The sequence below is a fragment of the Symphodus melops genome (genome assembly GCF_947650265.1).
Source record: "Symphodus melops genome assembly, chromosome: 6".
In the NCBI taxonomy this organism is placed as follows: domain Eukaryota; kingdom Metazoa; phylum Chordata; class Actinopteri; order Labriformes; family Labridae; genus Symphodus; species Symphodus melops.
The window spans coordinates 19,969,598-19,985,650 of NC_136696.1; the positions used below are offsets into that span (position 1 = coordinate 19,969,598).

General features: G+C 42.0%; 1 protein-coding gene across 2 annotated transcripts in view; it reads right to left on the reverse strand.

Moving 5' to 3' along the window:
- The window catches only part of LOC306825091 (cGMP-inhibited 3',5'-cyclic phosphodiesterase 3A-like), a 68,206-nt gene extending 56,392 nt beyond the window's left edge, over positions 1-11,814 (reverse strand). For both annotated transcript variants that reach the window (XM_079345616.1, XM_079345615.1), the window contains exon 1: positions 10,225-11,814. In XM_079345616.1, the coding sequence (XP_079201742.1) occupies positions 10,225-11,121 (897 nt within the window). In that variant the 5' untranslated portion in view covers positions 11,122-11,814. The remainder of the gene's footprint in view (positions 1-10,224) is intronic.
- Between the last annotated feature and the right edge of the window lie 4,239 nt (positions 11,815-16,053).

The window sequence follows — 16,053 nt, forward strand, 5'->3', positions numbered from 1 at the left end:
CTCAACTGAGTGTCATGTAACCAGCATGACACTCAGTCGATCACATTACAATATCTTAGGCCCTCTGAACGTGTTGCAGTCACAAGGATTGAAATGTGAATCTCAAATTGAGTGAAATATGATATGCACTTAGCACTTGACTGGAAAGATTTTTCTTTAAATTTTGTTTTGGTCTTTTTTATTCATAATTGATAATGCACAAACCTCGGCACACTTTCTGTACAAACTTCTCTCTGTGCAAGGTACAAGGAATGGTACTAACAAATACAGAGCATGGAAAAGAAAAGGAAATGAAAGAAAAGATATTAAAATCCCAGCACAAAAATAAAGCAACTCTTGGAAAAAAACAAGTATATTAAACAATTCAGTGCAGGACGAGACCAACACATTCACTTTTTAATATCTTACTCATTAAAAGTAAGTGAGTACAAAAAGCAGCAGTAACTCAGTCCATAGGGACTTAGGTTGGTAACCGGAGGGTTGCCAGTTCAAATCCCAATGCGGACTGTAATATAGAAGTTGGTTTGGTAGCTAGAGACGTGCAAGATCACCTCTGGAGCACTGTCGAGGTGCCCTTGAGCAAGGCACCAAACCCCCACCAGCTCAGTGTGCGCCTCCTGTGGGCTGCTACCACACTCTCTATTACATCTCTCTATTAATGCATGTCCTGCTTGTGCATGTGTGTGATTCAGGCCTGTGTGTATGAGAAGCATGTCTCTATCCCCCCCGGGGATTAATAAAGTGTATAAAATTAAAAAAAATTAAAAACAGCCCTTGACCCAAACCCTAAGACTCTTGTCCCAGCAAGGGGTAAAATAACCTGAGTGACAGACAGATGTACAGACAGTTTTTTTCCCCTCCAACATATTTCGAGAGTAAAACAGCATTGAGCAGGGAACAGCAGAAGCCTTGTTGGCTGCAAGGACAGACAGGCTCATGGTGAGCCAGTGAGGCAGTGGGCTGGAGGGATGGGGAGGGCTCACCAGGCAGAGGTTACAATAACACATTTCCTTCTAACTAGCCATCAGGCTGGACAGACATGCAGCCCCCTGACAGAGGGAAAACTTTAGCTTTTATGCCACTACATTCAACTGACAGCCACATGTTTGCATATTAAGATTTTATGAATACATATATTCAATAAAATGTATTGCAGTCTGACAGATTATACTGCCTTATAATATACGATCGATTGCAAGAGCTTCCATCCATCTGTTTTATTCAGCTTATCTTGGGCCGAGTTGTGGTAGCAGCAGGCTAAGCAAGTCAACCCATGTCAACTCCTCCATGGTGAGGAGTTGGCATTCCAAAGCTAGATGGAAAAGCGATATATAATCCCTCTAGCAAGCGTTGGGTCTAACCCAGGGTCTTCTCCCAGTGGGGTGTGCCCAAAAAACCTCCAAAGTAAGACATATAGGAGGCATTGCTCAAACCACCTCAACTGACTCCTTTCAATGTGAAGGAATAGCATCTCAACTCTCCCTCCAGTTGTCTGAGCTACCCTCTCTAAGGCTAAGTCGAAACAAGCTGGAGGAATCCATCTTAACCTCACTCGGGAAAAGAGCCAGAAATACTCTGAATCCCTAACTTGGGGTAAAGAGTTAGTCTACTGTCCCATGGCCAGGATGTCTCATTTCTCCTTTGTCCAAGGTTTGAAAATCGGCTGATCCAACTCACCTGTTGAAAGCTCTACTCCGCTTTTCACATATGACCAAGACATATGGCTACAGATCAGATAATATGACCACAAAATTGACCTCTATGTTTGGCCAAGGGTGGTCAAGGGTGTTTGGGAAGAAAGAACACTTATGAACATCCCTATAAACACTGTGTTTGATTTGGCCAATCTATGACTACATTGTAGCACACAAGTCCAATAACAAAAGTGTACCTTCCATCTTCCAAGTGAGGTGATTTTTTTCAATTCATAGCAATTTGATCAGTGGTGTTTTTTGATAATCCCCTCCAAGAACTGGAGGTGTTAACAAGAGTTTGACCTTAATACCATTAAAATCTAGACTTACTATACATTCGCCTCAAAGACCTTTTGAAATTGAAAGTAGTACCTATTTTTAATGCAGTATTTTCGAGTTGTTTAAAATCTTTTGTCAAACTACGGAATCCATAACTGTATGCTAATAGTAATTATGAGCAACAGTGCTGTAAAAACAAAGGTTGTCAAGATTAGAGACAAATGCCACATGAACGATTTGAAATAAATAACATATTTGTATAGTCTGCCCTTTGTAGCAAGATAGAGGATTACAAAATACCACTATCCATCAGTGAAAACAGCCAGCCTTGTCAGGCCCCTAAAATATATAATCAATTAATAGCTGGCCATGTTTGGATTTATAGTACAGTTCCAGTCAGAGGGGTTCAAAATGTTCCTGCTTGCTAAATAAATCATGGCAGCAGCAGCAGCAGCAGCAAGGACTTTGTTCTGGTTTGTTTCTTGTAAAGACACAATGGCCAGGCTCAACCTGAGGGATTAGCTGCACTTCCTCCCTGAACCCCGGACACCAATCAAAGGCCATGAGATCAGATCTGGGATACCACTGTTCCAGATGTGCATGTGAACACTCTGAGAGGAGAAATTAACAGTTGTTTCTTCCATTTGTTTTTTCACATATCCTACTCTACTGACTGCAGATATTAACATCAAGGACTATTCTACCCCCTCTCTCTGCTTCTAGCTCTCTCCTCACACACACTCTCAAACACACACTTCCTGGGGCTATGTGAGAGTGTCTATTCATTCTGCAGAGGCCAGCTGCACACCTGGTGACAGCCCAGGATGGTGGTGTTGGCTCAGGTCGGAGCTTGTGAGGGAGGGGAGGGCTGAGAAGGAAAGGGCTGGGTGAATGAGCCTACAGGCCTGTCTTTCTGGGGTCTGCTTAACCTGCACATTCCACTTCATTTAACGCTGGGGCAAGCACAGGAATGTCCTCCCATGTAAGGGGTCACTGTCTCTAAGGTTGGTTCCTCGTGTGATTGAAAAGGCCCTTCAGGAGGATAAATAGAGATGAAAACTGGACATGTTGTGTTAAGTTACCCAAAGTAGAACTAGCATCAATTAACCTGCTCATCCTTTAGAGAGCCGACACTCTGCTTTAGTGTGACATTCACAAGTGCTTGTTTTGTAAACATTGCTGGGAAAACTTCAGTCATTTTTGGTTCTGACTGACCATAGCCTCATGAAGAGATATCTAGAGTTTGACAAGCATCCATCCCTATTGCGAATGGCTAACATTTTTTGCTGTTTAAAGATCCCAGATATAGGGAAATTCAAAAGTCAATAGAAGTTGAGTCACGACAGCAGAAGGAGAGAGCCTATGACAGGCTACCGTGCTGCCTCTGGTCCTGCCCATTCTTGGCAGTGGTGTAAGCAATGTTAGCCAGACAGCAGCCTTTGAAAGAGATGCTCAACAAACATACCCATCATCTGAAGCATGAATATGTTGTTCCTCAAAGGCTTTTTTTATATGCATTTACTGTAGACTACTTGGGCTGCTTACATGTGGGGTTACTGCGTTGTTCAGCTTTCAGAGTTTTCTGATGTTCATGCATCTATGTCTGTTTATATCAGCCTGCTGTTTGCACCAGCACATCATTCAATAACTGAGTGCTAGCAATAGCCAGCAATAATCATGCAGGAAGTTCTTCGCAACGAACACACTCTCCACTCTCACTTTCTTTATCTCACACACACATTTCATGCACAAGCACACACACGTACTGTAAGCATGCACACGTGTGCCAGGAACATTCTGTTCACCTCCATCACTGAAATAGTCGGTCTCTTATGGTAACACAGAAAACTTGACTGACATAATCGCCTCAGTTCCGAACAGAAATCTGAAGCAGAAAGAACAGCGTGTAATCTACCCGACAACACACTCACAAAAGTAAAAAAAAAAAAAAAAGTGCATCCGATTATTATCATATTCAGATATATTACATTCTTTTAGGAGACCAAGGTGTTAATATTTGTGCTGTGTGTCAGGACTGGAAGCCTGTGCCTGTCTAGCAGTTACAGCTGCATTGGGTTGTGTCTGTGGTTTGAGGCCCTACGCGTTTCTCCGAGCGGATTCAACCTCTCAGCCTTCAGCAGCTGGCAGCCATCAAGCTGCTGGCAACGCACGCATAGACACACTCGCTTACTTGCACACACATGGTCACACAGACGTCCTTCCATAATTTCCATGGAAGTCAGTGGGGAGCCAGATTGTGGTCATGCCAGGGGTTTTGGAAAGCGAAGGAAGAAGGGTACTCAGCTAAGTCCTGGACCTCATGTTCAGTTGGCTTAGGTGAACAGAGACTCGGGGCAAGAGTCAGGATATGGGCTGCTCGTGTTGCTGTGAATGAAGGTAATGAAAGAATTGGACACAGATGGGGGAGCCCTGTAAGGTACAGTTTAAAGGATGATCTGACTATAACAAATGGGGTTTTCTTTTAGTGCTTTTCGACAATCCCTACTCGTAGTAATCTGACATCAAGGAACAGGGCAAAGTTATAGAGCAGATCAACTATAACAAAAGTTTTTGCAGGACACTTTACAAAGAGAGTCATGTTTTTTTTTTCTGTGGGGTTAGGATACACAAGCTAGTCATGAAGATTTAATGGGGGTGGCAGTAGCTCAGTCCGTAGGAACTGGAGGTTCAAGTCCCAATGCGGACCAAAATGTGGAAGTTGATCACCGCCAAGGTGCCCTTAAGCAAGGCACCAAACCAACACCAGCTCAGGGGGCACTTGCAGTGGGGCCAGCCACCGCACTCTGACATCTCTCCATTAATGCATGTCCCCAGGTCCTGCTGGAGCATGTGTGTGACTCCATATCAGAGTGGGAAGCACAATTTCCCTCTCAGGGATTAATAAAGTATAGAAAAATAAATAAATAAAAACTGTCTGTCAACCTACTCTTTGCAATACATTAATCACATTTTGTAACATTTTTAACCTTCCAACATTTAGATTGAATTGCTACAGAGGACTTCAGGGGACGCGGAGCAAGAGACATTTTTACAAAAGTTGACAGTATGACGCTGGGTTAAACTGTGGTAGTCTGTTGAGACCAGGCACTCATGTTTGGTCTCAATTAATAATCCTTGGGATAGGAAATTCAATCAAAAGAAGGCATCAAGACCCAACATATGCAAAAGACCAAATCAGAAATATAAATAATTAAAAAACAAGTTTACTCAAACACACTGAGCCAGGCGCTGAAGAGGCTCAGAAGATGAGCGGAGTGTCCGTCTTCTGGCTGTCTGTGGAGACTTGAGTCCCCACATCTCTCCACTTACTGTGTGTGGGTTTTGCATTGCTAATGATTAAAATATATTTAGAAAATGCATGCACAATATTGACACAGTGATACTAAAGCAGCAGTGTGCATAATGCACATTAATAATTTGGCTTTGGCGCCCTGACTATGATGTGGTATAAAAGTAATGAGCTGGAGTTATCCTGAACGGACCTTTCAATGTAGGATTTAAGTTTGTCAAATTTTGAGTCTGTTTTCAGTTTAGGAGGGATTGTTGAGGATTTACTGTTAAATTACTTCAGGCTGAAGTAGCCAACAATGTAAGCATTAATGTGAGAGAACGTGTGTTGGAAGATCTTTAAAAGACAAACCATGTTAAAAGTTAAAATCTTAAAAAATTAAAAAAAATTAAAAATAGCATAAAAATGTTTGATAAAATGTGAAAAAAAATGTAATGTTCATTTACTTTTCAATGAAATGAAAACCCCTGTTTCAGATTATCTCATTGGTTTGTTTATAATTTCTCTAATTGTCTGACTGTTTGCTTTTTTCACCCCAATAAACTTTGTTGTCGTGCCGTTACTTTGTTCACAAATTTTAATAGGAGACAAAGACATCATGACAGATGCAAATCATGTCTTGAGCAATGAAAAAAAAAATCTGGTTGTGAAGGACCGGAATTATAATTGAAACATTTGGGAACTGTCTATTACAACAACCAGTATCCTATCTGTTTGGGTAAAGACACTCTTGTTTTTGCCGCTACAGACAAAATCCCATTTTAATGTGGCTACACACTGGGAAGCCAACATGGCAAAGGTAACACATACAAATCTGGAGCACAAGCATACAGTGAAGTTTCTTCAGTGCATCAGTCAAACACAAGACTCTTCCACCATTCTGGGGGGTTTGACTAAGCCTGCTGTTTTGCCTGGCTACTAAACAAAACCTCGAATGACCTACTTTCATTCCTACACCAGTTCCTTCAGCCTTTGCTTCTTCACACACGCACAGTCAGCTAATACAGTGGGACTAAATGGGGATTGAAAGTGTGAAGTGGATTGCCCAAACACAAGACATACAAAGCCCTACTGATATCGGCTTCCTTTCCAAATGCAAGAGAAGACAGTTTCTAACCCAGAGGATGGTCCAGTCAAAAAAAAAAGTAAGAAATCATATCCCACTGGGCAATGTGTTTAGAATACAAACAAGCTGTTTGGGATGAGAGTGCACAGTGGTAAATCACTGGCCTACAGGCTATCAACAACTTCCTGCATCCAAAACACAATTCAATTACAGATTGTGCAGCAAATATAGAGTAACAGGAAGCATTTACAACAGCAACTCTAATTATGTTTGGATCCAATTCCACAGGAAGTCATTACCATAGATTTCATGAATATCTTTATCATCCAAGTTAAGGAAGAATTTCCTTCTCTGGTTGGGATAATATTTGTGTTGGTGTCAGTGAGAGGACAGCGACAGAGCGCTGAGGACAGCGAGCAGAGTGCAGTGAACGGGGCTGGTGTTTCTGACAGAAAAGGGAAGGGCTGCAACGCCTGGAAGAGAACACAAGCTGAAGCATCTGACAAATGTCTTCTCCCAATCCTGGCTAATCATCTCTGCTCCAATTTTGCAGCTCATATAGGTTTACTTGGAAACATTCAATGTATGCTATTAGAAACACAGACAGATTGTTCTGCTGGAGACGAGAGAAAGTTCTATGCCAGTGCTGATGTCTGCAGCAGAAGAGCCTTGGATTCAAATTTGCCTACACGCTGTGAAAAGCAATCCACACCACAAGTCCACACCTCTTCCTCTAGTTTGATATCCCCAGCTGAAACACAGAGAACTGGCCTGTCATTGTGTATTAACCCAAGATAAAGAAGTTTCCCACAGAGGCCCCTGCTAAACGCTATCAGATCAGCTGAAAATTCTTTTATTAAGCTTCTGATGGGATGGACAACCCCTGCATTGCGAAATACACATACTTTGTGAGCTAATATGTGCTGGCAGCCAATCTGTAATCAAAAGGAAGAAAAACTGCTGTTTTTTAAAATCTATAGTTGTGCAGGCTTAAGCTAGCCTCAGAGCATGGCTTTTGCTGAGCGGCCGAGGGCAACATGGCAGCTTAAAGGCTTGTAAGGAAGAGAAGGCAGCGGGATTCCTCTTTGCTCTATTTATTTTTTGCATAAACTGTTTTTACACAGTGACTATCAATCTGAAGTGCCTTTATATAAGACTCTAAAGGTCTGTGGCAGAAGCTTCCGTGAGAAAAACAAAGTTAAGTATCAACGGTAATCCTTCATCCAAACTCATGCTGTTCTTCAAACACTTTAGACACACAGCACTTACGCAAACATCTTCACGTAAGCAAAGTGCAGATCTACTCCTTGTCTGCTTCTTTTTAAACATCATAACTCTACCGATCACAACAAAAGGGCAGGGCTGTTAAACATCATGCAGCCTCTTTATGTCTTCAAAACAAGAAGCAATAGGACTTCAGGATGCTCCACTGCTGCCATACTGTTAGCATACTTTTTTTTTTTTTACATCGCGGCTGAGTCACTTCGTTATTTTATGGTGTCTGGCCGTTTCACTTCTCCTGTCACCATGTGGTGGCTGCATTGTGGCCCTCAAAACGTGCATTTGACCCCCTTAAGGAGGCCAGGGTCTCGTGTGAGTGAGGTGATGACTAGCGTGGGTCAGCATGGTCTTGTTTAAACATTAGAGACCACACAGACAAGACACAGTTAGGACAGCATATGTACGCCATGTGTGTCTCAATTACAGCAAGGCCATAACTGGTCAACTGCTTAGTACTGCAGCCAGAGATGAGTGTGAGCAGTAAAACACTCTGAACATTACAATCTATTATCCCTCACTTCACTGTTATATCCTATCAAGCCAGTTGGAGCCCTTCTGTCTTTATGGACCACAATTACATGTCACAGAGACCTTCTCTCAGCAGAGGGCTCCCACCACAGGAGAGTCACAGATGTTGTAAACATTTGCATCTTTGTAAGATTTAGTGAGTTACAGTCATCCCTTAAAGCAGACACAATGATGTTAGTTGCTGCAGTTGCATGAAGAACAACAAAAAACAAATGTCTTGATTTTTGGGAGGTTTCTTTTTTAATTATTATTGTTAACTCCTCTGCAATTCCATTATTAGGTAATGTAATCTGAATTTTGCACGTAAACTTGTCCTTCCTCTTCTTGTTTTAAACGTACAGTATAATGTATTTGCATCATCATGTTGGGAGGAAGAAAATAGAAGAATCCTTCACTTAAAATAGAAACAATTTCTAAAAAATAAACATATATTCAAAGAGCACCAGTGACGTAAATAAACAACAGTCTATAATAATGTTGTTTTCGCTGTCAATTTAGACAAAGATTACTGTTGCAAACTCACATTTTTGGCAGTGTTGTAATTTTAAACTCAGCAGAGTGAAAAATAATCTGCGTGCAAAGGCTTTGTGCACATGATTATTTAGTCATAGAGTAACCTTTAAATGTAAACTACACAGGGCTGGCTATTTTCCAGCTCATAATCAAAACAAAGATACACCCTCTCTCTATCAGCTAAAGAAAACACAGTCCTGCACTTCAGAGTTAGAATGATTGACAGTTCACACCGAAGTAAGAATAAAGTTTGAACGTTTTTTCATATCTGATATGTAAACAAGTGTGTGTGTGTGTGTGTGTGTGTGTGTGTGTGTGTGTGTGTGTGTGTGTGTGTGTGTGTGTGTGTGTGTGTGCGTTTGTTTGTTAGTGTGTGTGTGTATGTATGAGTGACCACAAGCAAAAACAAACAAACACACTACAACGCTAACTAGCCCTGAGAGCTGAGGGCGCCTTTCAAGTGGCCGGGCCGACACTGCAGCCTCTCACACCTCCTCCTCCCCACACTCACAGGTCACAACGAGAGCTTTGATCACTCCCCAAGTCTGTTTCCCATTCACACTCAGCGCGCTCATTGATTTTCCATAAGGAGGGCTGAGGAGCTGATAGGATCCCCCCTCTCCTCCTGTCTCCTCTTTAACACAGGTGGGCATGGGTATCAGTATCAGAGGGGGTTTAAAATACAGAGCTGCTAAATTCCTGCAGGTCTAAGGACATGAGTCCAGATGAGTGATGACAAGCAAGCGTGGAAGAAGTGCAGGACAGAAATATAAAATGCCTTAGTCAGTTTGTAAAAGTGTTTCAGAGATCATCTGGGGAAAATGTTTGACATTAATAATCAGGAATGAGATGAATCACTGATATTGCATCCTGAGCTTCCCTTTCTAATCAGGACTTCAGAGCTGCTTTAAAAATAGCACCCCTTTGGCAACAAATTACCTCATTTTGTACTTTATTTTTAGACAACAAAAGAGACCTGCATCTATACTGCTTCAGTCTGCCTGTCTATATCTATACCCCTACAAATGAACTAGTGTGTGCAACATTTTTGGAGGAACATGTGACAAATTTATTTTTTTATGGTAAAAATAAATAAAGTTAGAGTGCCATAAAAACAAATATCATAAAATATCAATATACAAATATATACTACTTTTTATTACTATAGTCACACATCTGTCTGCCATAGAATAGTAGTCCAAAGATTATCAGAGTAATAACGAACAACGTCAAAACACAGAACTGCAACAGACAACAGAGGAATGTAATGTTATCATGTGAAGTAAAATGTGATATTAATATCATCATATATTATTTCTGGGTCTTTTTGTTACTGTTGTTGTGTTTTATTTTTTCATTAAAAAACTGTAACCATTAGTGGGAAATGCATTGCTCAACAGTCATTAAAAAGTTAAGTGTTTTTCTTTGCAATTTCTCTGCTTCCTTCTTTTCCCCATGCCCCACAGAAAAAAACAACAACTTCACATTAGCACAGGAAAAACAAAGAAAAACAAGGCAGAAAAAGAAAGTTAAACGGGACAGTGACTCCTTACCTGGTCCCTCTGGATGCATGGCAGAGAGGTCCGGCGATGTGACTTACTGTTGGACTGACTGTTTGCCATGTCTGAGGCTATCACAGAACTGGACCTCCTGCGCCTTTTAAATACAGGGACCTCTTCCCTGCCTCCAGTCACGGGGGTGCAGCCCTCCTTGTGTCTCCCTTCGTTGGGAAGGAGCTTGTCAGCATACCTCGCCAGCAGGATGCCCAGCACTCCAACCAGGTACGCCACGTACGGTCTCCAAGTGGCCCGGACTTTGTGCAGCGAGAAGAGGGAGATAGTCCTGACGAGGCTGATGAAAACGATAACAGATATGCCCTGGTTCAGCCGCGCTACCATGAGTGCGCCGGTGGCCACGCAGACGAGCACGACCACGGCTGCTGTGGAGAACGAAAGCAGCTGCTCATCTGTTCCGTCCAGCAGAGACCACACCGCCGCCTCTCCGAGGTGGCACAAGGTTAAAAGGGAGAGGGCGGTCTGGATTAGAACCCCGCAGCGGATTAAGTACACCCCGACCCAAAAGAAGGCACATACGAGGGTGAATAATGGCGAAAGCACACTCCAGCAAGTTTGCAACAGCTCCGCCGCGCAGCCTGAGACGAAGTGAAGGGGAGACGATGAATGCAGGAGTGTGTTGTCAGCGCTCCAATCTGCACATTTGACCAACAGAGCGAGAAAAACCGAGAGCGACCCCGCACACAGCGCACTTCGCAATCTCTGGGAACCCCATATTTTTGTGAACATTAGCCTCACCCATGACTCGTAATCTCGGTCACGGCACTGTGGGATGACACATGTTTTCACATAACCATTGCGTTCCGGTGCGTTTATGGTTTGTTCACGAGTGCTGTTTTGCGCACCGGTGCTGTCAGATTCTGCAGGCATCGCCATAACTCATGACAGATATGAAGAATGAGGAAGTCTATAATACAGCTATAACAGCAGGGTCATGAAACAGGACATAAGTTAGTCAGCAAACAAGCATGATTTATTGCACGCATGTTGGAAAAGTACAGCAAATACGCACCGACGCGTCTCCCTTTACGCACAGAGATTGTGTGCCTCTGAACGCATTCTCTTTGTTTTTCCTGGTGCGGGTGGAGAAACTGCTGCCTGAGACAGCATGAGAGAAGCTGAATGACAGAGTAAGTCAGATGTTGTACAGATCTAGGGCACCGATTCTCTGCACACACGCGTCCTCTGTTGCACTCCTTTTGTCCTCGTCGCTGAGTGGCTCCTCCAAGGCCCGGTCCGTGCAGCAGCAGCAGCAGCAGCAGCAGAAGTCTTTGCAAAACATCAGTCCAATTTCGCGGCCATTCAGCGGTAAAACTCGATCCATGTGTCCATTGTTTGTCCACTTCCCGGTCTCCCTTGAAACCGCAGAGGGTCCCTTGTTACTTTCGAGGATAAACGCTGCTGAGGAATTTAAATATTAAGTGGGTGTCTGTCTGGTTACTGCACAGCGTTTTGAGGGTAAATCCGAAGTGTGTTACCGCTCTCCAGACTCATTCACACCCCCGAGTTCCGACTTCACACAGGGAGCAAAAATATTGCAGCAGTGCAACCCCCCTATTTTTTCCTCAGCCAACCCAGCAGGCGTTGTCCTCATAATCAGATAATAGTTTAGATTTTTCTCTCCCCTAAAAACGATTATCAATATTTTAAACAAATATGAATATCATTTTTTTATTTATTTAAAATGCAGCCAAACCTGCTTTTGTATAAAAACTGGGTTGACCTATATATTGTCCTATTGAGCTTCTTTCTGAAAGGGATAATAAATAAATACATATGATGCAAGGAGCAAATATTTCAGACAATGCCTTGTCCCAATGGGTGCATTTTGTTTATACATTCTTTTTTGTCAGTGTTACCAAGCAAAGTTGGACATTAACCCCCCTGTTCCTGCAGGGGATAGATGTGAAATGGAAGCTCTGCATGCAAACTGTTTGGCAGTGAAATCCCCAGACTTCACCCCTGTGGCTTCCCCCACGTTTGACTCCTAATGTCCCCACTCAACCAGGTCATTGAAATATTCATCTCACTTTAAGTGTCACTGATGATGTGTTGCGTCACAGTGGAAGATTTCCCATCAATGTTTTAGTGCTCGGGTCTTCCGTGTGCAGGAGTACATGTGTTCACAGCTTAGGAGACTCACTTGTGTTCCCTCAAATGGCTGTGTAATGCTCTCATGGGATCACAACCTCTCACACGCTTTAGAGAGACCAGAGCAGAGAAAGCACCTGTAATCTCACTCAAGTTTTTTGATGCACATGCGAAGAAGATGACGCAACCAGACACACACTGTTGTGTATAACCCTGAAGCTTTTCTGCATCTGGTAATCTCACAGCATCCAAATAAAAGAGAAGAACGTTCAGTGGACAAAGCTTTGTCATGCTCTGCTCTTGTTTTTCGCTGTCACACATCTTTTATTTATTATTGGACATCTTGCAGCTTTCAAAATAGCGAAAACTATCTTAAGCATGTGATTGACTTCATCAGTTCAGTGATAACCATTTTTGTGGGCTTATTGCCGTGGACTTCTCTATACATTTGTGCTCAGGGATAGAAAGGGCTGAGGAGAAAAAAAAGTAGGTTAGCACGATTCTTTATCTGTTGGTGAGGACGATCCTGTGCATCCCTTGTCTGTTTTGATTAGCTGGTGGCTTGCAAGAAAGACAAAGTGCAAACAGCAAGCGATAGGAGCAAGAGGAGGCTAGGTCCTGTCACTTGCCTCTCAGCACATGCTCCCCAAGTGCCAGACTCAGAATCAAGGACAGCTGGCAGCTCCAAGTTTGAGCACATTTTTTGTGACAACATCTGTGTTTCTTCACGGTATCAGAGCTCAAAGGTAACTTTTGTTGGAAGACTTGAAACAATTCTGCTTCATCTGACTGTTTTATTTCATGTGTGAGAGGAACGAAACATTCCCTCTTTGAAAACAGAAGATAAGAACAAGACAAAGAGACAGGGAGTGTAATAGTCTGCCAAAAGACAAGGATTCTTTTTACTTGCAGGGAGCCGTGGTGCACTCCTGTTGTGATAAATTTGTTCCCATTTAACAGCACAGAGAGAAATTCATTAATACGATGGAGAAAAGGTTAGCCAAAATAACTAGATCTCTGCACGGTAATGTGCTAGAAATAATACAATTTGAGGAGGATTATGTTAAAGGATAAAAACAAGAGACAAACTACAATTAGGTAGATGAATAATATCCTGAAGCAGGAAGGAAACTCATTATAACCTGCATGTTTCCCCTCAAAGAAAGGGCCAATTTATAATTAAAATGAATACAGCAGATGGAAATAAATCACGACACCATTAGCAGCTACGAAACCCAGCATCTGAGAGAAGAATCATCCAAAAAGAGTCTCTCATTGTCTTGACCAACATGTCTGCAGGCCATTCTGAATTACCCGTAAGAATTTTAATGGCTCACGTAACAGTCTTACCCTATTTGGCAATGTCACAGTCCATTGTAAAAGAGGAATCTTTTTATGAGAAACAATCCATCAGACATCTGGCTTGGATGTTGCATGTGGGTGGGGGGGGGGGGTCATCTGATGGGACTCGGGGTCAGACCTGCACTGGTCTCTGGGGCTGCGGGCGGCTGACAGATCTGATGTATACTCAGGAAGTGTCAAAGGCCGCTTTCCTGTAGAGTTGTTTACCATCCAACTTTGTCCTGCAACCCGGATATGCTCTCCTCATACCCAAGCTCAGAATAATCTATGAGCTACAGCACACTCGCACCAGTTTTAAATAGACTTAAATAAACATAAAGTCAAGTATACATTTTGAGTTTTGAGTAAACTGTAAAGAAACACAAAATCCGATTGAGCTAATTAAGTTGGATTTTATATGAACTCAATATAGTAAATAGACACAATACCTAAAAAAACAATATTTTTAGAGTTGAAAGGCTTAGGTGCAAAGGGAAATTTTAAAAAAAACCAGCGTGAATTAAGTGTTAGAAATGAGTTTACATTGTGTTTGACACTTGTGAGCAGAGTGAGATCCATCACTGAGTGTTTACCAGCCCCCATGGGCAGAAGTCGGCTTCTGGCCAAGTTTCCACTGAGGTGCTGTGTGGACGACTCACAAATGCCACCACCATCATACTCACAGTCATGCATGTGTATACTTCCATACACAGTCATTTATCTGACTCGTGTGTGTGTGTGTGTGTGTGTGTGTGTGTGTGTGTGCGTGTGCGTGTTTGCAGAACAGGGGCCTTCAAGGCTGCAAACAAAGAGGAATCTAGAAGCTTCCTCTCTCTTTAAAAACATGGATTTGACCTAAAGTTGCAATGTGAACCATAGTTAGCCTATATGCTACCTTTACACAATCAGGGCAATAAATGGACCAGGAACCAACAGCAGAGCAAACTGCATTATGTATGAGTCTGGGACAACGATTTCAACAACCACCACAGTGTTTCAATCAATATTTAAATCATGTACGATCCAGGAATACATTGGAAAAGGCCAGCATAGTGACAGATATTGGGATCCAATTTCATAAATCCTATATCAACTAGAATAAGCATGGTTGAGCTGTAGCTGATGAGACAAGGTGAATGCTAGATAATAGAAACTGTAATTCCCTTCTGGTTTAATGAAAAATCCCCAAAATCTGTGATCCATACATGCAGTTGAGTGCTCAATAGATCAACAGAAGAATAATCTGAAGGAATTAAAAGTTGATTCATCAATTTTCAAGCAAATTTATTCAACTTTGGATGGTCCAGACTTCTCCTTTCATATGGAATCAACAGGCTATGTAAGCCCAAGGAGGAATAATGTTTAGTTTTAAAAAGTTTAAAGACAAATAATAACTTGATTAACACAGAATTTGATCTGCAGATTAACCAAACCAGAAAATGCAACCGCTGACTATATTATACCTAAAAGGAAACTTGCTTCACTACCTGTTTGTATTTATCACTGCTGAGGGTCAACTGTTACTGTGTGTAGAAGAGGAGTTATAGGATTTCACATAATACAGGAAACAAACTACAGACAAACAAACAAACAAACTCAAAACACTCATGTTTAGCAGGACTTTAGAAAGCGTTTTACACTGACTGCTGACGGAGTTTCTTTTTGTCACTGTTGCTTAAATTAAAGGTATCAATATCTTAAAAACAAGGTAATTCAATCCCAGCTGCAGTTAGTCTACCTGCACAGTAGTATTTATATTTGGTTGTTTTCTTACTCCTACATTAGAAGTGGATCTGAACACTGCAGGACCAAACTTACCAACGTGAGGATATTACTTTTTAGGAAAAACTCATAAGCTGGTCTCAATCTTTCTAAGCTTTCTAGCATTATGAGTTAAAATGGGTTTTATGTTTCTCCACGAGGCTCAAACAGACGTAAAATATGCTCACCAGTAGGGATCAGATTTTAGAGAATGATGGAGAGGAAGATTGGGATTGAATTAGAAGAAGATACTTAATTCACTGGTGTGGGTGGGAGCACTGCGGGCAGAGGGAAAGAGAAAGTTGAAACACTGCCTCAGATGAATAATGCAATTCCAAGGTTTATGTGGGAAAGGAGCTGCACATTTGATTGCATATGTATTCAGGAGAGTCAGAAAAGTTTAATGTATAAGTTTTAAATACTTCACATCAAAGTTTCCAAAGCTACACTGCCACCGCAGCTCTCTCAGGCCATGTGGCAGTTTGCTGCTTGTCTTAGACACCAGATATCTGCTTAAGTCTGGGAGTTTTGCTAACCTAGGTGGAAACTGCAGGAACTTCTATTATCTATCTTTTCTCTTGTTCTGTAAATTTACTTCATAAGCTTTCTCAAATA